Consider the following 24,764-nt stretch of genomic DNA (forward strand, 5'->3'; position numbering starts at 1 on the left):
GGATGTGTATGAAGCTGTTGAAGAATTTGTTTATCTTGGAACAGATGTGACAATGGTGTTCCCAGTAATATAAAAAAGCGTATTGTACGGAATCATTTGAGCACGGGGTTCTATTTTGGTCACTTTTCTGTTTTAAGTCAGGTAATTTTATTGCAAATAACTTTTTTTTTTGTATTCGATGAGATACAAATATGACTCACGGGTTTGTAACAAGTACACAAATAAACGAATATTACGAAACGAATAAAATACGCTGGACTTCTATGGGCTGGACACCAAATGGTAATGCTGGTTGAAATAATTACGAAAACAATATTTAGCAGGAAGCCAGGTAGAGGCTGACTTCGTGTACTTTCTGCACCACTGTACTCTATAAATGGAATTAGATTTGAAAACTTATTGCCTAAACCCAGAAAAAAAAATCACCGAAAAGCCCCACTCGGCTCTTAAGCTTCCACCGTTTCCTGATTCCCTGCTGTAGGTACCTACGAGGCGAAATCAAAGCACAAACAACTCGTGTTTGCCTCCGATGCTGTTTTCATCTCCGTTGCTATCGGGCTTGGGGGCAAATGAATATTATGGGAAAGAAACGGGAAAAGCTATTTTTATTAGCTCACCCTGAACCAGCATGCCTGCCTTCAAGGGCCCACCCCCACAGAAATCTGGTCTTGTTTTTGCGCCTTTGCTGGTTCGTCGGAACTGACCTACCTACCTGTTAAGACCTCCCTCGCTCCCTTCACTCCGTAGCACCTTGACAGGTGCTTGAGGGCGCTCTGCATCCATACGCATATTGTGCTTCACATCGCCATTTTCCGACTTTTTCGATAGCCTTTAGCGCACTGCTGAAGCCGCTGAAAAGTGTTGGAAAATTTAGGTGAAAATTGAAGGCTTAATCGAATTATGAGCGAAATTTTTCGAGCACCTATCGTTAAGTGGATTGAGGCGCGATGGTGTGGCAGCGAAAAGTTTTCCAAACTCTAATGACTCGGAGGGGGTTACGAGCGGACTGAGACCGGGGACGCAGGGACGAGTGCGTAGGTACAGAGAGGAAGGAGTTGAAATTCTTTGCAAAACTTTCTCTTTGGGCAGCGCCGGAAAGTGTTTGAACGTGGAAAGATTTTCAAAACAGAGTTTACCAAACAATGGCTTAGCTCTACAACTTAATCTGGGTGTAAGAGAGGTATAAAAGCGAATGCTTGAATAAATCATTTAGTTAATACTGGGATTTTTGTTTGGGGAAGAAAGCCGAAGTTAGTAATCGTTCGGTTTTCAGGCAACATATGGAAGCGTCAATCAAAAATTGTTTATTGGAACATGTAGAGGAAAGAAGTTCAAATAATTTATACTTGGCTTGATGGGTTGCGAGTCAATAACCTGGATAAAGCAGCTATCACGAACTTTTTCCAACTCTAAGAAAATGACTTCTTCAGCCATCGCTTTGACTGAAATACGAAGAAAAATAAATAAAATACATTAAAGTTGTATCCGCCACAGAACTACGGTAAATCTACGATCTATTCAAAATTCAGATAGCTAGATTGACCATCTGTTGTTGCTACTTCAGTATCCAGATAAGCTACAAATGAGTAACTAATACTTTTTTATATTTCGTTCATGTATCTATAAACTTTGCTTGTGAAAATCACTTGCATGACATATTTTTATATTAGTTTATTAGTTTATATTAGCTTATTCAATCAGTTGTTATTCAGTTGCTTTTTTTTAAATTTCGTATCACGTAAAATGTCTGGTGGATGTCCAAGGGCTTAGCCAGCTTTTCCTGGTTCCTGTTTGCGTTCTATTTGAATTATCTTCCAATTGGGTTTTTAAATTTAGAATAATGTATTGATTTTTTGATTTCATACGAAAGAGCATCTTTTTCTCAACTGCTATGATTTTGTTCAGATTTTTTGAAACTTTACTTTGATACTAAAATCAATTACAAAGAGATTGTTTGAAATCACTTTGTTCACGCGTACGTGCACCAGTCTAACTGCTCGAACCAATATTCTCTAGTGCACTCGTTCTACCGTACAGTTTTTTATAGGTCCGTCGCAGCATCCGATGATGCTGCCGATATTGATCCGATTGTAGGTAGATTTTTGCTAATTTACTGTCCACTCACCTTCCCGCTTTACGACAAAAAGGCGAAGTGTAGATCAGATTTGTTAGTTAGTTACGTTTCGCACGCGCAATAAACCACATCACCCGAACCTAGTGTACAAAGTGCTTTTACGGAGTAATAAAGTTGTGTCGTTCCTCAAACTCCAATCAAGGGCACTGATTCCCCAATTCGAAAACCCTGATCGCGGCAACACACTTTTTGACAGCTAGGCAACTGCTTGACAGCTCCGCCCAGTACAAAATGCGACGAGGGGTGATTCGACAAATCGCTCGCATACAAACTTCAAATTGATTTTAAAATAGGTTCCCGGGCACCAAAATTCATGAAAATTTGGATTTCGGCTCAGTTTTGCATGCAGATTCAGAATATGATATTATCTCAACATCGCCAAAGAAGCCAATAGGGTTTTTGACCCCGTTTCCGGCACTACAGGTAAATAAAATTGTACATTACCTAAATTCACAACGAAATGACTGTTTTCACACACTTCTTCCATCTGTTGTTGAAAGTTGATTTTGAACGAGTTTACTGCACCTAGTCCAGCACCCATTCTCGGCACCAGTGCCGAACTTCCAGCAAAATCAAATGGGAAATCACTTCGGCACCCATCTTTATGCTGCGAAGTGCAGTCGTCTGCATGTAACAGTTGTTTTGAGTCCTTGTTTGGCTTCAGAGTGAAAGTGTAGCTCATTGACTGGGGATCTCGTTGCGGAAATGTTGCGTGAGATGAATGCTTGCGGAAGTGCGTTTGGAAAATATGCGGTAAGTGATATTTTGATTTGTTTTGATGTGAGGTGCCGGGAATTGACGCGGTGCCCAAGTATTTCGAAACCCTACTATTCGCTGGAGGAATCCCTCCTGAAATTCTCGATGTATTAAAAAAACATCATCGGGTAATCCTGGAGAAGTTTTTGGGAACATACAACCCTTAAAAGATGATTGAAGGATTTCTGAAATTTCCGAAGGAACTCCTAAATGAATTTTTGAAGAATTTCTTAAGAAATCTCTTTTGGAATTCTTGGATCAATCCCTAGAAGAATTCCTGGATAAACCCCTGAAGAAACACCTGGATGATTCCCTGGAGCATTTCCTATAGGAATGCCTGGAGAAAGCCATGTAGAATCCCTGGAGAAATTGTCGAAGGAGTCCCTGGACAAATTTCCGAAAGTTTACTTGGAGGAATTCCTGGATAAATTATGGGAAATTTCTGAAGAGATCTCACGAGAACATCCCAGATAAACTTCTGGAAGATTCCTAGGAGGAAATTCCGGAGAAATTGTTGGAGGAATTCTGGGAGGAATCCCCAAAAAAAACAGAAATCCCCTGGAGCAATTCCAGAGAAAATTTCTAGAGAGAATCCTGGAAGAATACCTGGTGAAATTTCTGAACAAATTCCTGGCGTAATTCCTGGAGAAATACTTAGATGAATTCTTGGAGCAATCTTTGGAAGAATTGCTAGAGAATATCTCCAGAGGAATTCTGGGAGGAATTGCTGGAGAAATTTCCAAAAAAAACCCTAGAGATATTCCAGAAGGAATTCCTGGAAGAACACTTTGAGGAATTTCTGAAGGATTACCTGGTGAATTCTCTGGGAATATCCCCGTAATTCGTGGAAAAATCCATGAAGCAATTCCTGGAGGAATCTCTGGAGAAATTCCTGGAGGAATGGCTGGAGGAATCCCTGTAAAATTCCTGAAAGTACTCCTGTAGAATTTCCTGAAGAAATCCCTAGGAAAATTCCTGGAGAAATTTCTGCCAAAATTTCTGATGGATGTCTAGGAGCAATTCCTGGAGAAATTCCTGGAGGAATTCCTGAAGAAATTCTTGGGGTATTTCTTGGAGGGTTGGATTCCTGGAGAAATTCCTGGATAAAATCCTGGAGTAATGCCTGGACGAATTCCTAGAGGTATTCCTGTGGGAATTGCTGGAAGAACCTCTAGAGGAATTCTTGAAAGAATTACTGGATGAGTTTCTAGAGGAATCTCCACAGGAATTCTGGGAGATTTCTATTTCTGTTATTTTTCCTTAAAAAAATCCATTGAGAAAATCGTGGAGGAATTTCTAGCGGAATTTTTGGTGGGACTCCTGGAGAAATCGACGAAGGAATTCCTGAAGGAATCCCTGGGGGAATCCTTAAAGAAATTTGTGGAGAAATCCCTGAAGGAATTTCTGAAGGAATCCCTGAAAAATAAGAATTACTGAAGAAATCCCTAGATAATTTCCCGGAGAAATGCCTGTAGGAGTCCCTAGAGGAATTGCTGACATAATTTATGAAGGATGTCTTTGGTTCTGGTTCCTGAAGAAACTCCTGGGGTAATTCCTGGAAGAATTCCTGGAGGAGTTCCTGGATAAAATCTTAGAGGAATTCCCAGAGGTATTCCTGTGGGAATTGCTGGAGCAATCCATGATGGAATTAGTGGAGAAATCTATAGAGGAATTTTTGAAAGAATTACTGGATGAATTTCTAGAAAAATGTCCTGAATAATTCTTGGAGATTTCTATTTACATTTCTATTATTGTTCTATATCTGAAAAAAAAAACCCTTGAGAAAATTCTGGAAGAATTTCTAGCGGAATTCCTGGATAAATTCCTGGATTAATCCTTGAAGGAGTTCGTAAAAGAATCCCTGGGAGAATCCTTGAAGAAATTTGTGAAGAAATCCCAGGGGGAATCTCTAGAGGAATGTCTGAATGAATCTCTGAAAAATTCCTGAAGGTATTCCTCGAGAAATTTCTTGGAATAATTTCTGAAGAAATCACTGAAGAATTTGCTGAAAATATCCTGGAAAAATTGTTGACATAATAACTGAAGGATGTCCAGGAGCAATTCCTGGATCAATTCCTAGAGAAAATACTGGAGGAATTCTTGAAAAAAAAATCTTGGGGTGATTCCTAGAGAATTTCCTGGAGGAGTTCCTGGAAAAATGCTGAATTAAATCCTGCAGGAATGCCTGGAGGAATTCCTGGAGGTTTTCCTTTGGGAATTGCTGAGGCAATTCCCTTGAAGGAATTCCTGCAGGAATCTCTGAAGGAGTTCTTGTAAAAATTCCTGCATAAATTTCTGGAAGAATCTCTAGAGGAACTATGGGAGATATTTCTGAAAAAAAATCCCTCAGAAATTCTTGAAGAAATTTCTGGAGCAATTCCTGGAGAAATCCTCGAAGGAACTTGTGAAGGAATCTCTGAGGGAATCCTTGGAGAAATTTATGGAGAAACCCCTGGAAAAAACTCCTGAAGAAGTTCCTGGATGTTTTTTAGCGGAATTCCTGGAGGAAAATCTTGAAGAATTCCTAGAGAATATACTGAAAGAATTTCTGAAGGAATCCCTGAAGGATTTTCTGAAGAAATTCCTGGATGAACTGCTGACATAATTTATGATGGAATTCCTTGATTGACTCCTGGTGATTTTCGTGGAGGAGTCCCAGAAGAAATTCCTGGAGTAATTTCTGGAGGATGCCATCATGCATTTCTGGAGAAATCCCTGGAAGAATTGCTGAAGCAATCCTGGAGGAGTCCTTATAGCAATTTCTGGAGGAATATCTGGTGAAATTCCTCTGAATTGCGCCGAAAAAAAAACTTGGGGAAATCTCTACAAGATTCCAAGGAAGAATCCCTGTAAGAATACCTTGAAGAATTCCTGGTGGAATTCTTGGAGGATTCTCATAAGTATTTCCTGGAGAAATCGTTGGAAGAATTTCTGTAAAAGTCCCTGCAAAAAAAATCTTTGGTTGAATCCCTTGAAAAAAATCCTGGATAATCTTCTGTAGGAATTCCTGGTGGAATTTTTGGAGGGATCCCAGAAGCAGTTACTGGAGGAATTTCTGGAGAAATGCCTGGAGGAAATCATGAAGGATTGCATTGGAATCTCAGAAAAAAAAATAATCTTGTACGAATTTTTGGAGAGATCTCTGGAGGATATCCTAGAGGAATACCTGTAGGAATTCCTGAAGGAATCTCCAAATGAATTCCTGGAGAAATCTCTAGTGGAATTTCTGGCGGAATTTCTGAAGGAATCTCTAGACGAACTTCTGGAGGAAATTCTAGAGAATTCCCTGCAGGAATTCATAGTTTAATCCTTGGAAAAATTTCTAGAGAAATTCCTGAAGAAATTCGTGGATAAATCTCTTAAGGAGGACGTACGTAGAGGAATACCAGGAATAATTCCTGAAGAAATCACAGATGGAATTCTTGGAGAAATTCTGGAGGAAAAATACGGAATACTTAGAAGGGATGTTGAAGAAACTCTAGAAAAAATCTCCAAAGCAAATTCAAGAAGAATTCCTAAGGGAATCCTTAAATAGCCCCTGGTGTAAGTACTGGATTAGTTACTGGAAGAGTTCCTGGAAGAATTCCAAAAGGAACTCCTGAAGGGATTCTTAAAAGTGTGCCTGGGGGAATCCTTGGATTTTTTTTAAAAATAATCCCTGGAGGGAGTTGTTCTTGAAAGAAACACAGAACAAATTCCCCAGTGGATGAATCCTTGAAGCATTTCCATGAGGAATTCCTTAGGAAATCCCAGGAAAGCTTTCTTAACAAATTCCTGGAAGAATATCTGTAAAAAAAAATTGGAGGAACCCATGTCTGCAATAATTTTTGGACGAATTATTGTTGGAATCTTTGGATGGACATTCAAAAAAATGTTTTGTACAGTGTTTTAAGGAACTCCTGGATTATTTTTTAGCTAATCTCTGGTTTCCTGTAAGGGATTCTGGAAGATATTCCTACTGAAATACTTTGAATTGTTCCAGATTGAATTATTGGAGCAATCTCTAGTGGAATTCATGAAGAAATGTACGGAGAAATCGCTGAAGAAATATCTTGTAGAAATACCTATAAGAAGTTCTGTTGACATTCCTTTGGAATTCCACTGGAGGAACCTCTAAAGAGGAGGCATGTCGGGTGAAACCCATAGAGTAATTCTTGAAAAATTTTCCAGAGCAAGTTAGTCAAGGAAGGATTCTGGAGGAATTCGTCGATGCATCCTTAGGCATGGTACACAAATTACGTAACGCTAAAATTGGCCATTTCAGACCCCCTCCCCCCCCCTCGTAACGCTTTTTGTATGGAAGCCCGAATAATTTTGTATGGGTCGTAACGCTACGCTGGACTCCCCCCCTCACCCTATAGCGTAATTTGTGTACGATGCCTTACAGAAGTATCTGTAAAACAATTTGAAGAAATCGTGGGAGGCATTCTTGAAGCATTTCTTGGAACAAGCCCTGAAACAATCACTATCGGTAACCTGCAAAATGCCCATGGAAGCATTCACGAAGAAGAAACTCCTGGAGAAGTTCCTGAACAAATTCCTAAAGGAATGTTTGAAGGTGTTCTTGAAAGAATTCGCAAAGAAATCCCAGGAATTTCGCCCTTAGCATGATGTTTGTTTCAATAGAAAACTAGTGAAAAATCGTGTAGCTGTATCATATAACTGCATTTTATAGTAGCATGTGGTTGTACAAAGTCCTTCTTTTTCCCTACAGGAACCGGTTCCGATATATTTGGAAAATTTGGCATGCTGTTTTTGTATTCCATGAATAAACATCACAAAATTTAGCCATTCAATCAGGCTTGTTATTTGGTAAAATTCTATGATAAGATTGAGATGAAAACTTGGTGAAATTTCCTGTGTTTTTTTGATAATTGTGGATAAAAACTTTATTTATTAGAATAGTTTATTTTTTGAGATATTTTTCTGGAACTCTGAAATATTAATAATGTTTGAGTAGACTCCATCTCCTGTTCCTACTCCAAAGGCAGTATACCCGGGTAGAGGTAAAATACTGACGATCAAAACATGATGTTGGTTTGATTGATATAAGAGATAAAAGATCTGAAAATAATATCTGAAAAATGTTGCTGGAACATCTGAACAATATCAAAATTTGATATTTCAAGATCATACGAATAGCTCGCTGCTATTGGTTAGATCTTACAAAATCTAAATATGATTTGATGATGATGTTGCAGGAGTAAATTTTTGATTTTATTTTTAGATCTTTTATCTCTTATGTCAATCAAACCCATATCACTTTTTGATCTCCATATCAAAATATGCTATTATTGAGCTCTTTTCCTCTACTCGGGTACTTACCATGAAATATTTCCACAATAGACAGCCAAGACCAACTGAAGGACCCAAAGTTCAATCGAAGATCATAAGGTCATCATTCCGAGAACAAAAGCACCCATTCTGGTAAATTTCTCTACTCGTTTATTGTTTTTCAAACTATCCATCTCCATTTTCCGCCTTAGGTTTTAAAATTCATCTGTTTGATTTTCCACTGGTTTGCACTTTGCCTCGGCGTTTGATTTGCGTGGGCGACCAGTTCTTACATAATAGTTTTGCTCTTTTCCTGTGATCATAGCGCTGCTGCCTCTGCTGCAGCAAATTCTTGCTTCTCCTCGGGCAGCAGCAGCGCATAATTCAAAACTCGGATGATGAAAGAATTTCATCTTTCTCACTCGCTCGCTCACGCTCGCATCCACCTCCTCGTTTTTCACTCGGATATCGCATTCGCTCGGACGCCACTCAGTCCATCATAATTTATTACAACCTAGTTTCCGTCTTTATACACTACTTTCCCCCGTCTTCGGCCGTTTGACCGATTTTCCTCTTTTCTCAATTCCATGCAGTTAGGGCACGCGTTCCAAAAAAGTTTTTTTTCTGCTCGGAGGACTGCCCCATCAACAATTCTTCCTTAGCTTCTTGTTTTCTGGAAATTTTTGATTTAATACTCTTTCAATGTCGATTTAAACGTTTTTCTTCACAGGGGTTTTTGTTCTTTTGCTTTTTTATGTGCATTTGAAGTCATTTGGACTGACAATAATAACCATTATGCCGTCTCCATTCGACGACAATCAATTCATTTTGACCGTATTTCCGGGCGTCCGACTCCGGCGTAATTCATTTCTTCTCATAAAAAAAAGTATTATTACTGTCTCACACTCGGACTACAACTGTACTTATCGTAGAAGTTCTTACGCTTATCACTGCCCTGTGTCGGAAACATAACATTCAAACATTTACAACCCACTCGAAGGGAATAGTTGGGGCTTTTCTGGTTCTGATTTGATTTCAGGTTCGATGACACGTGACATTCGAGAAGATTTAAGAGTTGAGTGACATTTTTGTGTTGTGTTTTTTATGTACATTGTCCACTAATGGGGAACTGATTTGATTTCTTTTTGGTTGTATCTGTCTTTTTACATGACTGTAAGAGATTCAATTATGGTTTTGTTTTGCTTGATTTTAAGGATTTATGCAAACATCCTGATAGAATTTGTTTTTAATTTGTTAAGATTGACTGAGTACGGGTGTTACTGTTTTTGTAAGAAGATAAAAAGTAACAAAACAATCAATTTTTGATTTTTAATTTTAATTTCTTGTGGATGAGCTCAACAATTTAAATTTTATCATTTGATCAAGTAGGAATTAGTTGAGATAAGATATTCTTCAGCTTAAGTTTTCCCACCTACACCGTTCAGAAGTAACTCTTTAAAGAATTTAACTTTGAAGTCTCACAAAAACTTAGATAGTTAGTTACCAAACGGTTATTTATAAAATTTTATTTATTTTTTCTTCAGATATTTAATGGTTTTTTGCTTGACTTTTTGCAATAATGTTTTTTTCTTCTGTAAACAATTTCTCACTGCAATACTTTGAAAATCTAACTTAGTTTTATTTTCCGAGTTGAGCAAATTTTGGTTTCTCAATTAATACCGATTCTGCTTAAAAACGGTTGGGTTGCTTAATAACGAAACGTGATGTGACGATTTTCGGAATTTATTAGCTGGGATCTCAAGAAAACAGCTTGCTGACCACACGGCTGTGCAAATCTCGGCAGATTTGAAGCGAGCTTCGACGTTCCAAACTTAGTCTGATAGTCACTCATTTTATCCAAAAGTTCATTTGTGAACCTTAACGGATTATTAATCGAATTCTTGGTGGTATTCTCATTAGTTCCACAAACATATTTTCCATATTTTTGGCAAATCTCTTGAAAGTTTTTTTATGGCAATTTACGTATGACATTCTTTTACGGTTTCTGTCGATATTATTAGTGACTTTTTTACAATTCCCTCTGCAGATTTCTGGTTAAATTTTCCCATGGATTATTCCAGAAATTTCTCCAGGGTTTCTTAAAAAACATCCACGGATTCCAGACATTCTTGCAACAATTTTTCCTTCAGAAAATCAAGACTTCAGATTTCTATAGAAATTTCTCCAAGGATTCCTTCAAAAAATCTTCCCCATATTTTCAGAGATGCCTTAAGATAATTCACAACGAAAAAAATAAGAAATTTCTTAAAAATTCTTTTTAGAAATTCTTCTACAGATTTATTAGTTTTCTCCACAAGTTTTCTAAAGAATGTCTATACAGAACCTTCTACGGTTTCTTCTAGAATTGTTTCATTAATTTCTTAGAAAACTCATTTATTGCATCATTTTGTCATCTTTGGAGGAGGTCTTGAAGGAAATGCTGGGAAATTTTTAGAAAAGTTTTTCGAAACTTTTGAAGGAATTAAAGGAAAAACTAATTAAGGAATTAACGAAAAAACATTTAATGAAACTTCAGGATAAAGTTCTCTACATTATGCGAAGGGAATTGTGCAGAAGTTTTTTGAAGGAATAGCTGGAGAAATGCCTGAAAAAATCTTGGAGGAATGCCTTGGAGAATTTCTTGAGAAATTTCTTCTGGAACTCCTGGAAGTATCTTTGAAAAAAAAAACATCTAGCTGAACTCATAAAAAGAGTTCCTTCAATAATTCCAGAAGAAAAAAATCTTTAAAAAATCACCCAGGTGTTTTATTGCATCAACTTTTTGTACAGTATTCTTTACAGTAGGCCGTCGCTAAATATGGTGTATGGTGTCACGCCGGCGCCGTGGCCGCAGCTGCCTTAATTATTATGTATGCCACCGCTGTTGCAATTTATTTCGGCGCACACGTCCACTGAGAGCATCCTCTTCCAATGACCATTTTGCATGTGTATGTCGTTTGGCATGCACGGATATACTCTATGCGCCAAATTATCTCTACAAAAAGTTTCTGGACCGACCAGGAATCGAACTCGTCATCCTCTGCATGGTCATGCTGAATATCTGAGCGCTTTCCGAATCGGCTTTATGGGCTCTACGTACAGGGGATAGACAAAATGATCGGGACAGGCAAAAATTTCACTTTCCAAAAAATGTTCAACTAGCTGTAATTTTTCGAAAAGTGCATCGAATATTCTCAAATTTTTACTGTAAGTTATTCAACTAGTTGTGTATCAGTGGACAAGATTTGGAAAAGATCGGACAATTCTTCACGAAGTAATAAAGATTTTTGAAAAAGATAAAATTATCCGATAGCCAACTTTGAGCTGTTATACCTCCGGATACAATGAACCGATTGCAATGAAATTTTGACCATTCATGACTTATATAATGAACTCTGGAAAACATTTGACTTAACTTGAAATTTTTAACAAGCGAAAAAGTTATAGCGATTTTATTTTTATCACGTTTTTTTAGTAAATTGGTCTATTTTTAATATGCCTCCCATTACTTTTTCAATTTATTGGCGGCTATGTTGTTACTTTCCTTCAAAACGCATTTATATATAAGTCAATTAGAGGGAAACTAAATAAATTATAATTTGCATCTTGAATTTTAAAACGATGTTGATGTTTTGGATAATTTGGTGTTTTATTAGAAAAATAATCAAATCGTTATAATTTTCTTCCGTGTTAAGAATATTAAGTTAAGTCAATGGTTTTTCATAGCTTATTATATAAGTCATTAATGGTCAAAATTTCATTACATTCGGTTAAATGAATCCGGAGATATAACAGCTCAAAGTTGGCTATCGGATAATTTTACAATTTTCAAAAATCTTTATAACTTCGTGAAGAATTGTCCGATCTTTTCCAAATTTTGTCCACTGATACACAGCTAGTTGAAGAACTTACAGTAAAAATTTTAGAATATTTTATGCATTTTTCGAAAAGTTACAGCTAATTGAACATTTTATGGAAAGTGAAAATTTTGCCTGTCCCGATCATTTTGTCTATCCCCTGTATATGCCACAAATTGCCATATCCTATAATTTGTATTTGAAAATTGACAATAATCTTTAACATAAAGAAGCCAACATTTGAAGTTGTGAGGAGCGAGAACTGAGGAATGAGATGAGCATGGAAGAGTGCAGTGAGGATTGAGAATTTAAAAGTGAAGAGTGATGAGTGAGGAGTGTCAATCAGCGAGAACCAAATCGGAGAGGAATAACAAATAAAACATGAAGAACGAGGTGCCTTAGGTAGTAAGAAGTGAGCTGTGAAGAGTTAAAAGTGAGTAGTTATAAATGACCAGTGAGAAGTGATCAGTGAAGTGTAAGGAGCGAGAAGTAGAAAACAGCAGTAAGAAGCATTGAGGACTGATCAGTGAGTGGTGACCAGTGAGGAATGAGTAGTAAACAGTGAATAGCTAAAAAAATAGGAGTTAGAAAAGAGAAGTGGAGACTGAGCAGGGAAAAGTGAGCTGGAATGAGCAGTGAAGTGGCCCAAACTTGTATGAAAAAAAGTTAAACATTGCAGTAGGCACCCTTCTCATTTCATTCTACATTACGCAACGATGCAATGGACAAATTTTCAGCTGAAATTTTTATCATTTGGGCAATGCTTCACTCATTTGGAGTCTGTATAGGAGTTTTATGTGAAAAAAACATCATTTATTTGTAATTTTTCTCATCTTAAACCGAACTAACTAAAAAACCACAAAGCCAATAGCATTGACCTTTAGCCTAGGATATATAAAGTAACTTTTCCGGGCATCGCAAAGCGATCAGGCACTTATGGAAAAATGTTATACCTTGAGCATTGCACGCACAATCAGCAAGATTTTATTGCTACTTTTATTCCTTTACATAGAAAATATCTTATTTCACAAGTGTCTGATAACTTTGCGGCCTTCAACAAAGTTTGTCGGCATATCTGCGGCTCAAGAAATATATTATTAGTTATGTGATTTAAGAAAAAATAGAGCACCTCTCGTGAATCTAAAAACAAACTTTAAAGGAGTTTAGCATCGTTTAATTGCAAACGGACTCAACTGAAAAATTGATCAGAGCATCTTGTCATACCTTACACACTTAAAACAGATTCTCGAGCTCGGCAGAATAAAATGCTGATTTCCATCGGCAACATAAAAATTTGCCGATATTTCAGCAAACAAAATGCGTTTGCTGAGATTTACCACAATCAATTGCCGAAATATCAGTAAATCGTTTTAAAGTTCTGAAATTTGACAGCATTATTTGCTGGGCACATCTGCAAACACAAATTAAGCCGAAGTCAGCATAAAAGATTGCCGAGATGTCAGCATTTGTATTATGTATTGCCGAAATTTGCAAAACACAGCTGTCACTTTAGTTTTCGCTATTCCTTGGTAGTGGAAAAACAGTTCTTTTTACTTTTTCGTTTAACTGGCTGTAAAAGTTAATAATTCAACCGTAAAATAACGTGAGTGTGTAAGAATGTGTGGCTAATTTTGTAAGTAAACTGTGTTAATAAATTTCCTCATTCATTTTAGAAATTCCAGTAGAGATTTGTGTAAAGCGGCACGTCCAAATTCCTTCAGTATGAGCCTGAGTCCACCTTGCAGTGTGTTGAAAAAAGAACACTCAAACTCAGTTTCATCCCAACCGGCGTCAAATTCCATTAAGTGTACTAATTTGGTCATATTCAAGCCAATAAATCAACTGAAAATGGTTATACAGTGCGTTTTATGTGGGTCCGATGTTTCAGCTCATCTTTTTACTTTTTTCCTTTCTTGTGACAACTATAAACAAAAGAAAATGCCGAGATTCAGCAAACTCATTTGTGCTGTGAGTGGTTTTACTGAGCATTCAGCAATTTGATTTACTGATATGCTCGGCAAAAGTATGGAGAGCTGTCATATTTGTGATTGCCGAGATCTCAGTAAAGTGATTTTTTGCTGAGCTGGTTGCCGAGCACTCGGCGGTGCCAATCTCGGCAATCGGTTTGCCGAGATTCGGCGAAAAAATCTTAGTGTGTATGTCACACAGATTGAGAGATCGAATCGAACTTCTTAACATGTGCTGTTTTGAACCACCCGAATAAGCAATAAAAAGTGAAGAGTAAGATATGTGAAAAAATGAGTGAGAAGTGAGGAATGAAGAGTGAGCAGTGAAGAGCGAAGAGTGAGTGAGAACTCAGCAGAAGTGGGTATTGAAAAGAGGAGAGTGATGAGTGTAAATTAGCAAGAAATGTGAAATGAGAAGTGAGCAGTAAAGAGTCAGGAGTGAGAAGTAAGTAGCTAGAATCAGAGAAACGAAAGAGAAAAGCGAGGAGTGTGATGCATTGTGGAGTGAAAAGTGAGAAGTGAGGAACTAGTAACTCAGGTGGTGTTCGTCAATCATATCATCGGATATCGCTTTACGACATCTGTTAATGGTCTCTAAAGATCAAGAAGAATTACATACACACTAAGATTTTTTCGCCGAATCTCGGCAAACCGATTGCCGAGATTGGCACCGCCGAGTGCTCGGCAACCAGCTCAGCAAAAAATCACTTTACTGAGATCTCGGCAATCACAAATATGACAGCTCTCCATACTTTTGCCGAGCATATCAGTAAATCAAATTGCTGAATGCTCAGTAAAACCACTCACAGCACAAATGAGTTTGCTGAATCTCGGCATTTTCTTTTGTTTATAGTTGTCACAAGAAAGGAAAAAAGTAAAAAGATGAGCTGAAACATCGGACCCACATAAAACGCACTGTATAACCATTTTCAGTTGATTTATTGGCTTGAATATGACCAAATTAGTACACTTAATGGAATTTGACGCCGGTTGGGATGAAACTGAGTTTGAGTGTTCTTTTTTCAACACACTGCAAGGTGGACTCAGGCTCATACTGAAGGAATTTGGACGTGCCGCTTTACACAAATCTCTACTGGAATTTCTAAAATGAATGAGGAAATTTATTAACACAGTTTACTTACAAAATTAGCCACACATTCTTACACACTCACGTTATTTTACGGTTGAATTATTAACTTTTACAGCCAGTTAAACGAAAAAGTAAAAAGAACTGTTTTTCCACTACCAAGGAATAGCGAAAACTAAAGTGACAGCTGTGTTTTGCAAATTTCGGCAATACATAATACAAATGCTGACATCTCGGCAATCTTTTATGCTGACTTCGGCTTAATTTGTGTTTGCAGATGTGCCCAGCAAATAATGCTGTCAAATTTCAGAACTTTAAAACGATTTACTGATATTTCGGCAATTGATTGTGGTAAATCTCAGCAAACGCATTTTGTTTGCTGAAATATCGGCAAATTTTTATGTTGCCGATGGAAATCAGCATTTTATTCTGCCGAGCTCGAGAATCTGTTTTAAGTGTGTAGTATTGCAAAATCGTTTTTAATATTTAATGAAAGCGCATGTGCCATCCCTCCTTTTATTATTTTCATAGTATTACCTAGAAGTCTTAAAATCATGATTGATTGATTTGTCTTTATTTCAGAGACTTTCAGCCCTTGGCTGGTTCGTCTCTCTAAAAAAACTTCATGCATACCGATTTTTTTCCCGGAAATGCCAAAAATCTCCGTGTGAATCTTGGACATCGTCGGGGCCCGTGGCGTAGTTGGTCACACGTTCGCTTCATATGCGGATGGTCATGGGTTTGATTCCCAGCCCCGGCACTTGCAATTTTTCGTCAGTTGCTCTTCACCGAGAGCGGCTGACACTGACCCTCTTCAAACGGACCCGGATACCTGGAAAGCGCAGGTGTAGGTGCGGCTGTCAATTGAAGTCGCTCACGTAGTGCCCTAGTGGACAATAGAGCTGTAAATTAGGTTAAGTGATTAAGAATAAAAAAAATCTTGGACATTCTCCGGAAACCTTGAATCTATGGAATTCAATATTATGCTGAAAACATCGACATGATGAAATGTGATTTGCATGACATAGGAAGACCGAGAAAATCCCGAAAATCATTGGATTTTCTCTTTTGAAAGTTAATGTAAATTGACATTTTTTCATATTTACTTCAGTGATTTATACTAATTTTTGTTTTACTTACTCGTTTTTTAGAACAATTGTCCGTGAAGACATCGTATTTCTTTCATTTTGCTGGTTTGCGAACTCATTTGATTTTTTTGGAATTGAGGGGGTGTAAGGGGCAAAGGGGTGTAAGTGACAGAACCCCACTTTCGAGTAAATAGCAAAGCAAATCGAGTAAATAGCAAAGCAAAGCAAATCAAAGATAACCGTACACACAGAGAAAAACTTCTACTCAGTGGCTGAGTTAGACTTACTCAGAAATCGAAAAATCCTTTGTTTTCTTACTCAGTTTCCGTTAATTTCCCCATTGCCATTGGGTTGTCCCACTTTTAGCTGAAACTGAGTAAGAAAACAAAGGATTTTTCGATTTCTGAGTAAGGCCAACTCAGTCATTGAGTAGAAAATTTTCTCGGTGCATCGTAGTTGCTACTCCGTGATTGACCAGAACTATCGAAGTTGAACACAGAACCAATGAATGGTACTAGCTACACACTCTCAATGTGCACAATTCGAGAGTTCAATATTATAAAGTCAATAACGGCACCGACAACGTCCTTACGGTCATCGGGAAAGGAAAGGAATATTAATTCGACAACTGTTGTTACTAGAAACCGTGGGATACACAGCATTCCCACAGTTGTCTCGGGAAGGATTATTTGTTAGTAGGTAGGGTAAGGCGTGGATTTTGGGGCCATCTTTGGTAGGTGATTTGATCCACTAGTTATATGAAAATACACGACACATAGAAAGGGCAATGCATATACGTCAACGATCGTTCATTATTAAACGCGTCATCGCGTTGATCGTTCACTTAACCGTGAAACCCGACTTTCCCACGAAAGTTATCGCGGGCTTCTGATTTCGCATTCAATATTTGCGTCCCCATCTCCCTACCGAGAAAACCGACCGACTCACGAAAATAGCCACGCGTTTCTCACAGTATTTAACTTAGAGTATACGGTGAATATACTTTCAAGCTTAGATAGCTTTTTTCGAATTATGTATTTTACTAAGAGTAGTTCCATGTGTTACCTGTGATCGACAGCCGTTGAGGTAATTAAGCCAATTATTTTTAATTTGCTCATTGATTGTTGTGAGCTGCAATTATTTTCTTCTAACATTTTATTGCTTCAATATTAGGCCAGCACCAAAGATACAAGATTAATTTGCAAATATTACCAGACTCCAGGAGTCCTCATGAAAAAGCATTGGCGAAATTACCCCAACTCCTTCTAGGATGTAAAGAAAAAAAAATCGGAATGATCTCACCCTGTTTCATGTCGTCGAATGACCGCAACCACTCCTTGTCTGATTCAATTTTCTGCAATACTGTTGGTTACAAAGTGTGCATCCATTTTTATCGCTTCAAGGAAGGACAATGTGCACCTGCCTCAAACACGCGTCACTTTTCGTTTTTTTTCCGCCGAACAATGCCACCTGATCGAGAACCCCCTCGCAACCGCCCCAAACACGCGTCATTTTTCACATTTTCCTTCGAACAATGCAACGCGACCGAGATCCCCATCGCAACTGCCCCAAACACGCTTCTTTTTCACTTTTTCCTTCGAACAATCTTACCCAATTTTCTACGGTTTATTGTATTTTTTCTAATCATCGTAAAAATAATCTTTAAAAAGTTTCTGAAAGCTTGAAATCTGAAGAACTTTTGGATATGCTTAGCTCAAAATCGACAAAATGGTCACTTACACCCCTTTGATTCTGGGCCCCTCAATTCAGATCTGAAGTTAATTGGCAGAGCTAATTTCAGAGTTGATTTTCAAACACGAACAGTAGCTACAACAGAGTTGCAGACTTCGAAGATTGATTCTTAATTTAATTTGTAGTAGAATCAGTAGCATTTATAAACTAGGCAAAAAGCAAGCAAAAATATCATGCACGCAGAAAAAAGCACGGTAAAATCAAAAATATTTCAGGTAAACTCAAATAAATTCTCTATTTGTTCTGGCAACAAAAATAAAACTGTTTGGAGCAAATCGAACGTCACATTTGAAGCAAATTTAATCCATTTTTGAAACAAACATGCATCTTCTGACAGGTTATGTTAGAAACAAATGTAAAAAAAAATGTTTTTTTGTGGCAGGTCGGCCCTACGGATAATTTGTTTTCCAATCAAATTTACAAAGTCATTTCCTTCTCTAGGAAAACCCACTTCCCGCGTGGCACTTTCAATGCCAGCATCATGTAGATAACATACGCTCCCGAAATCAATGGGATTTCGTGGAAACTTTTGGTGAAACTTGCCTTTTTTTGCAAGAGGAAATCTTGTTTGGTGCTGCAGCTGGAACTTGAGAGTTTTGTTTATGTTCTCGACGGCGGAACGGGGAGCTCTTCAATGGGTATTGTAAAAATCAATATGTTATTGAGTTAGTTTTAAAAATTAATATTATAGTTTCAAAAATTTTATCAGTTTACCGAATAAACATGAATATTTTTGTTTCAAACGAACGAAATTTGTCTCCGTGTGTAATGGTAATTTATTGGTTTTTATGATTTTCCTGTTGTTCGTATTTTCTTTTTTCTTTGGGTGCCGTAATTCCGAACAACGGACTTATGTTGAGCACTTGAGAGAAGCATATCCTCCCAGATGCCTCCCAGATATCACGAATTTACAAATTTTGTACCATTTTACTCTGCATATTGAGCCATCTTCTTCCAGTTGAACATCCACAGAAGAAAAACAGAAACCATCTAATTGTCACTTTCCCTTTTCTCCGAACAGTAAACAGTACAACCCCGTATCAGACAATCCAGAAATTACAGGTGTTGGTTGAGTATTAGAAAAAGTTCTCTTTCCAATTAGGTACACACTACATCTAGTTTTTGTCGTAGAAGGAATCTCACTTTTTTCTGAGCCGGTCCAGATGAGTTTACTCTTTATGCTTATTCACTACAGTTTAGTTGGTAATCGGGTTCTTATTCACAAGGATGACCTCTGACGCTCGCATGAACCGTCCGACGCCGGTTGGATGACGCAAAGCTGATGAAGGGGAACTCATCGGATGAGAATGGGGCCTGGCTGGGGGCCAGGTGATGACGCCGCCGATGAGAAGTTTTTATTTTCTAGAAGGATACCTCGTTGTTGGATGGGATTAACGATATTTTAGCTAGCGTGGGGATCATCTTTTCTGCTCCAGCGTCGGGGCTTCGTTCAAGCTTTGTAAGCTAATTTGCGAGCTGGAAAAAGTGCTGCTGCTGGTGGAGCATGTTCGGATTTTGAAACAGTTGCTACCGCGGGAGGGCGAAAAACCGGCAACGAATCTGACTGATGCCGTTGACGCCACCAGCAAGACCGCACAGCGCAGTTGCCTTTCCGTTCCGAGTAGGGTTGTTGATATGAAGGAGATTAATTTACTTAAATTACAACTATTTAGGGCTGCAAGCAGTACAAAAACTAGTACGTATCGTGACGAACAGAGCAGCACTCCGTTGCTTGTCTGCATTGCAGCTGGATGTTCACCTGCAAAGTATGGGAAAGAGAAAACAAAAATACTAAATCAGATGGTGCAGCACGGTAATTAGGATATGTATTACAGTTGGCTAGCGTGCCGAGTTTCATTCCGAAGTGGCCTTTCCGTGTGGAATGGAAATGTTTCACTTTTTTTCTCCACAATTTAATAGGCTTTTTGCGGAAATGAGGTGTTGACAATATTGAATAACTCATCGGAACTGCAGAATCAGGTATGTGGCCTGGAGGTATTATTTAACAAAATAGTATAGCTATTCAATTTGAAACGAAAAGGACATAATTTTCTGATTCCCTGTAACTGCGATTGATTAACCCAATTACTACAATTGCGCGAGGTACAAAACATGTACAAATGGACATCATATCATCCAACTCACCGTTCAGAACGTGAACCTGTACACTGGCGGAGATGGCCCCCGAGGGAACGCAGGTGTAGTTGCCCGAGTCCCGCAGGGTGGCCCGTGTCAACATCAGGCGGCTGCTGGTGCCGGTTTCGGTTTTCTCCGTTTCCAGGCTGATGCCTCCGCGGGCCGAATCGAAGTCGACCACCGACGATCCGTGGTACCTGTGAGCGGAAGAGCAAGGAAAAAACGGGGAGATGGGTTATTGTTTAGTTCGTTTTGTTCTTGTAAATAGGACTACGTTTAATTGCATGATGTGAATGTAACACAACCGTTGACTGTTCTCCATTGATACACACCAGGTTTCATTGGAATACAGATTTCCAGATTTAGATTCGTGCTATTATTGTTCTTTTGAATATTATAAAAACACGCAAAATCGGTCTAATTTATTTGTGCATACCTATGTCTTTCTTGGTGTCATTTACAAACACCATTTGACTAGGAATATTACATTTAATTGCACAACAACACAATTAAGATAACCCATAATAAACAATAGTACACCCCAACACTCGGTTAGTGGCTTCCACTCTCCATCCGTCGTGATTTCTACGCTCCACATATTCTTGTACCATCCGGACAAGATGAGAATAATAACTTTGCAGAGTTGTCGTCCACCATTCTTGTTACATGCCCTGTCTACTGTAGCGTATCGAATTTGGCCACTTTCTGGATATTGGGTTCGTCGTACAGTACAGCGAACTCGTAGTTCATCCTTCGTTACCACACACCTTTCTCCTCTTGGCTCTCTTGCGCACCGCCAAAGATCGTCCATAGCACGCGTCGCTCGAAGACTCCAAAGACCTTCCCGGTTCTCTTCGAGCATGTTCGATTTCTTGTATCTGTAGAGGACATGGTACATGCTTGGATGAATGTTTTTGACCGCAGTTTTTTCTGAAGTCCAGGCACAACATCTATCGAAGACTACGATTTACATTATTGTAAGCAATCTGTAAGGATTGACAATAATTCTCAATATTTTAACCGAGTCATACCCGGGTCACCCACAATGAGTCGCTCAACAAAAAAGTTGACTTTTTATATGATGCCGACCGAAACAAATGTCAGTGACAAGCACAAAACATAGGGTATGTGTGTCATCAGAAATCTCACGCTCCCATATTCATTCGAAAACAAGCACTTACGGCATCGATTGATTCCGTTCTTTTCATTTTCATGGGTGCTCACTTCTAATAAAAAAATACAAAAATAAGAAATAAAACAAACAGCGCTTCTGGCCTTTGTGTTTTTTTTAGAGGATGAAAATGGGAGCCACATGCTTAATAAGATAACCAATACCCTACTTCGCTTCGGCTGCTCTCATCTACCGTGATCGAATTGAAAGGGAAAATGAGGGGCAAAGTTGAAACGCGAAATCAAATTTCTTATTTCCCTCAATATTTGCTTCAATATATTGATGTCGCCTTAACATGACATCAATATATTGATATGTTTTTCCAAACCATCAATATATTGATCTCTGGGCGGGAGGAGAGTAAGTGCGGTGTCTGAAAAGCATCAATACTCCATCAATATTGGCACTTTTTGCCGGAATTTTCGTCAAACTAATGGTTATCCTAATGTGTTTTTGGAAAATCTTTCAATTAAGCGGAAGGTTTGATGAAAATTTCGACAGAAAGTAGCGATATTGATGAAGTATTGATGCTCGTGTGGGATCCGCTTAAGTTTGATTCCTCGCTTCAATATTTCCGCTCTCAGTTCGACCACACTAGCCGAGAGCAGCCGAAGCGAAACATGTTTTGTGTTTGTGACTTAGTGTTGGCGTGGACTCGGTGAGAATTGTTGATAATAAAAGTATTGTCAATATCTCTGTCTTAAGATATGGCCGATTTGGAAATTTTGTCGGCTTTTTTTGGCTACACAGCGCAACCTTTTTTTTGTCTCAAGAGCAAACGTATGTATCTCTGATAGATTTTGGGCCGCTGAATCAAAATTCGGGCTCAAATTAGCTCCAGCACGTCACAATTTTGAGCTATACCTCAATTTATAGGGCAGAATATGCGATTTTGGGCTTGTTTTGACTGCAAGCCATTAAGCATAGAAATATTTTTTTAAGCAATCAAAAGGAAAATTGTTAAACTAACATCTAAATTAACGACCCGTGCAAAATATTTCGTTAAACTAAATCAAATTTGATAGATTTAGTCACTTGATGTTAGTATGTAAACTTGCATGCAACTTTTGGAGGGTGGCTTGTATGGGAAATATCATACCTAACATAAATAGCTTAAAACTATCAAGTTCGATTTGGTAACACAAAATATTTAGCATGAGTCGTTAATTTAGATGTTAATTTACCAATTCTTCCTTTTGATTGCCTAAAAAAATATTTCTATGCTTAATGGCTTTCAGTCAAAAAAGCCCAAAATCGCATATTTTGCCCTATAATTTGAGGTATACCTCAACATTGAGACGTGCTGGAGCAAATCTGAGCCCGGATTCGGATTCAGCGTCCCAAAATCTTCCAGAGACACATAAGTTTGCTCTTGAGACAGACCAAAAGTTATTTTTGTTACGCTGTGTTATTGGTTTCTTGGGCTCAACCACGTGAAAAAATGTGCTCTATAATTTTTTCGACTTTTCTTTCATTTTTTTTATTTATATTATTTCTTTATCCATTTCTCTTTTTTGTGGATCAAGGAAAAGCCCAATGGAGGTGATATCTTTTCAGAAATCCAAGAATCTTCCTCCAACAGGCATAAAAACTCCTCATCTTTTCGTTAATTACAGTTGACAATGAATATTTTACTTGCTAGAAGTGATAATGCACCTTCCAATGAGCCTTATGTTTTTATAAGGAGGTGCGACGAAACAATATATTAAAAGTGAAAAACCATATAACTAATTGCGATGATGGGTTAGCTGGGTAGAATCTGAAGAAATACTAAATTGTGAGATTCCATTGTAACTCTGGGGCGTTCCGAGGGAAATGCTGGCTGTCATTTCGGTTCTGGAAGGATTTCCAAAGAGATTGCGGTTAGAAGCCTGATAAAATTTGCGGATCATTCTACGGCAAAAATCGGCTGAGATTACAACGCAAACCCTGTGGAAAATCTTGTGGAATTCCAAAAACCATATTGGTGACGGACTTTGGTATGACTCTGATTTGAAGATTGGCATGACTATTGGAGAAAACACAAAAGTAATTCTCGGAGGAATGTCCCGAAAAAAAAAAACATGAAGGAATTCTTTAAGAGTTTGTTGGAGGAATTCTTCAAGGATTGTATGAGCTTTATAAGAAACTAATAGAAAAATTTCATACCGAACTCCTAGAGTGATTCCATACAAAAAACTCTTGAATTAACTCAACACTTAATGAACTTCTGGAGCGTAATGAACACCAAACAGAATTTCAAAAGAATTTCTGTGAAAATTTCAGAAGGAACTCTTGGAGGAAACCCGGATGAAATTCCTAGAGCAAAAATAGAAGTAGTTGTTGAACGAATACCGCATGATTTTCTTGGAGGATTCCCGGAAGGATTATATGGAGAAATCCCAGAAGGAACTTCTTGAGGAATCTCAGATAGAATTCCTAGACGGATAATGTAAGGGTTCCGAGAGAAGTCCTGGAATTCATTCCTGAAAAATACTCGAACGAACCTTGAAATGAAAATCTGATTGAGTCTCGCAATTGATTCCTGAAGTAATCTAGGAAAGAACTCCTGAAAGAATTCCCGTAAGAAATTTCGATAATTTAAGAAACATCTTGGATGAATCCCAAAAGGCAATGGGAAGAACGCATGAAATCTTTGAGGGTGGTCCAGGAGAATTCCCGGAAGAGATTAATGGAGAAATCTCGGATAAATTTGAGTAGCAATCTCAGAAAAATTTATGTAAAAAATCCTGGAGAAATCCACAAATAACTCATAGAGAAATCACAGAAGGAATACCTATGGGAATCCTAGTAGAAATCTAGTAGAAAAGAGCTCCTGGAGGTACACTAATAAGTATAGACTCACAAAAAGCAATGCAACAATATTGGATCACTCTGACTCACTTCGATATCTCTAAAACCAGAGCACCTATGAAAATGTTTCCTTCAGAAAACTTGTTGCTTTTGGGCTTCTGAATAACTAACACTTGCAAAATTTCCATCGACCACATTTTCAACGCTTATTTTAAATCTTCAATAATTATTAATTAACGCTTATAACGTTCTTCTATGCGTTTGACGTTTCACACTAGCGCCTGCTGTTGGCGATATTGCACAATGCAGTGTTTCGTGAAACATTTCTACCAGGTGATGGTAGTGTAAGTGGGCGAAATATTTTAACGAAAATTGTTCTGAGTGTTACGTCTGTTTGTCTGAGACTTTTCTGAATACAGCATCTTCATAAGTTCTCATGTTTTGGAGATATCAAGGTGAGTCAATGTGATGCAATATTGTTGCAAAACTTTTTGTAAGTCTATACTTATGATGGGTAGCATATATTATAGAGTTGTTTAAATCTTTGCGGGTAGTGTATACCAGAAAGAGCTCTTGAAAGAATCTCAGAAGGAACTCCTGGGTGAATAACTGAAGGAACTGTAAATCTTAGTTAGAATTCCTGGAGAAATCTTAGAACCAGTTTCTGAATTATTTTAGAAGAAAATCCTGGAGGAATCCCTAAAGGAACACGTGGAGGAATCCCAGACGGAACTCATGGTTAATCTTAG

At 38.1% G+C, this 24,764-nt stretch overlaps 1 protein-coding gene and 2 long non-coding RNA genes across 4 annotated transcripts in view; 1 reads left to right on the plus strand and 2 right to left on the minus strand.

Annotated features, from left to right (window-relative positions):
• Positions 1–13,246: 13,246 nt before the first annotated feature.
• LOC134291175 (uncharacterized) lies at positions 13,247–13,876 on the plus strand. The gene is made up of 2 exons (XR_009998950.1): positions 13,247–13,624; positions 13,695–13,876. It is a non-coding gene; the product is annotated as an uncharacterized LOC134291175 (long non-coding RNA).
• A 1,032-nt stretch (positions 13,877–14,908) lies between these two features.
• On the minus strand, positions 14,909–15,535 carry LOC134291156 (uncharacterized). Its single transcript, XR_009998941.1, has 2 exons — positions 15,161–15,535; positions 14,909–15,090 (listed from the first exon to the last, which is right to left on the minus strand). It is a non-coding gene; the product is annotated as an uncharacterized LOC134291156 (long non-coding RNA).
• Positions 15,536–16,587: 1,052 nt separating this feature from the next.
• Positions 16,588–24,764, minus strand: part of LOC115268734 (uncharacterized) — a 514,127-nt gene continuing 505,950 nt past the window's right edge. The window contains exons 6-7 of one of the 2 annotated variants that reach the window (XM_062858638.1): positions 20,061–20,248; positions 16,588–19,674 (exon numbers count right to left, since the gene is read on the minus strand). In XM_062858638.1, the coding sequence (XP_062714622.1) occupies positions 19,334–19,674; positions 20,061–20,248 (529 nt within the window). In that variant the 3' untranslated portion in view covers positions 16,588–19,333. The remainder of the gene's footprint in view (positions 19,675–20,060; positions 20,249–24,764) is intronic. The other variant, XM_062858639.1, reaches the window with a different exon arrangement.

This window comes from Aedes albopictus, chromosome 3, assembly GCF_035046485.1.
Source record: "Aedes albopictus strain Foshan chromosome 3, AalbF5, whole genome shotgun sequence".
Lineage (NCBI taxonomy): Eukaryota > Metazoa > Arthropoda > Insecta > Diptera > Culicidae > Aedes > Aedes albopictus.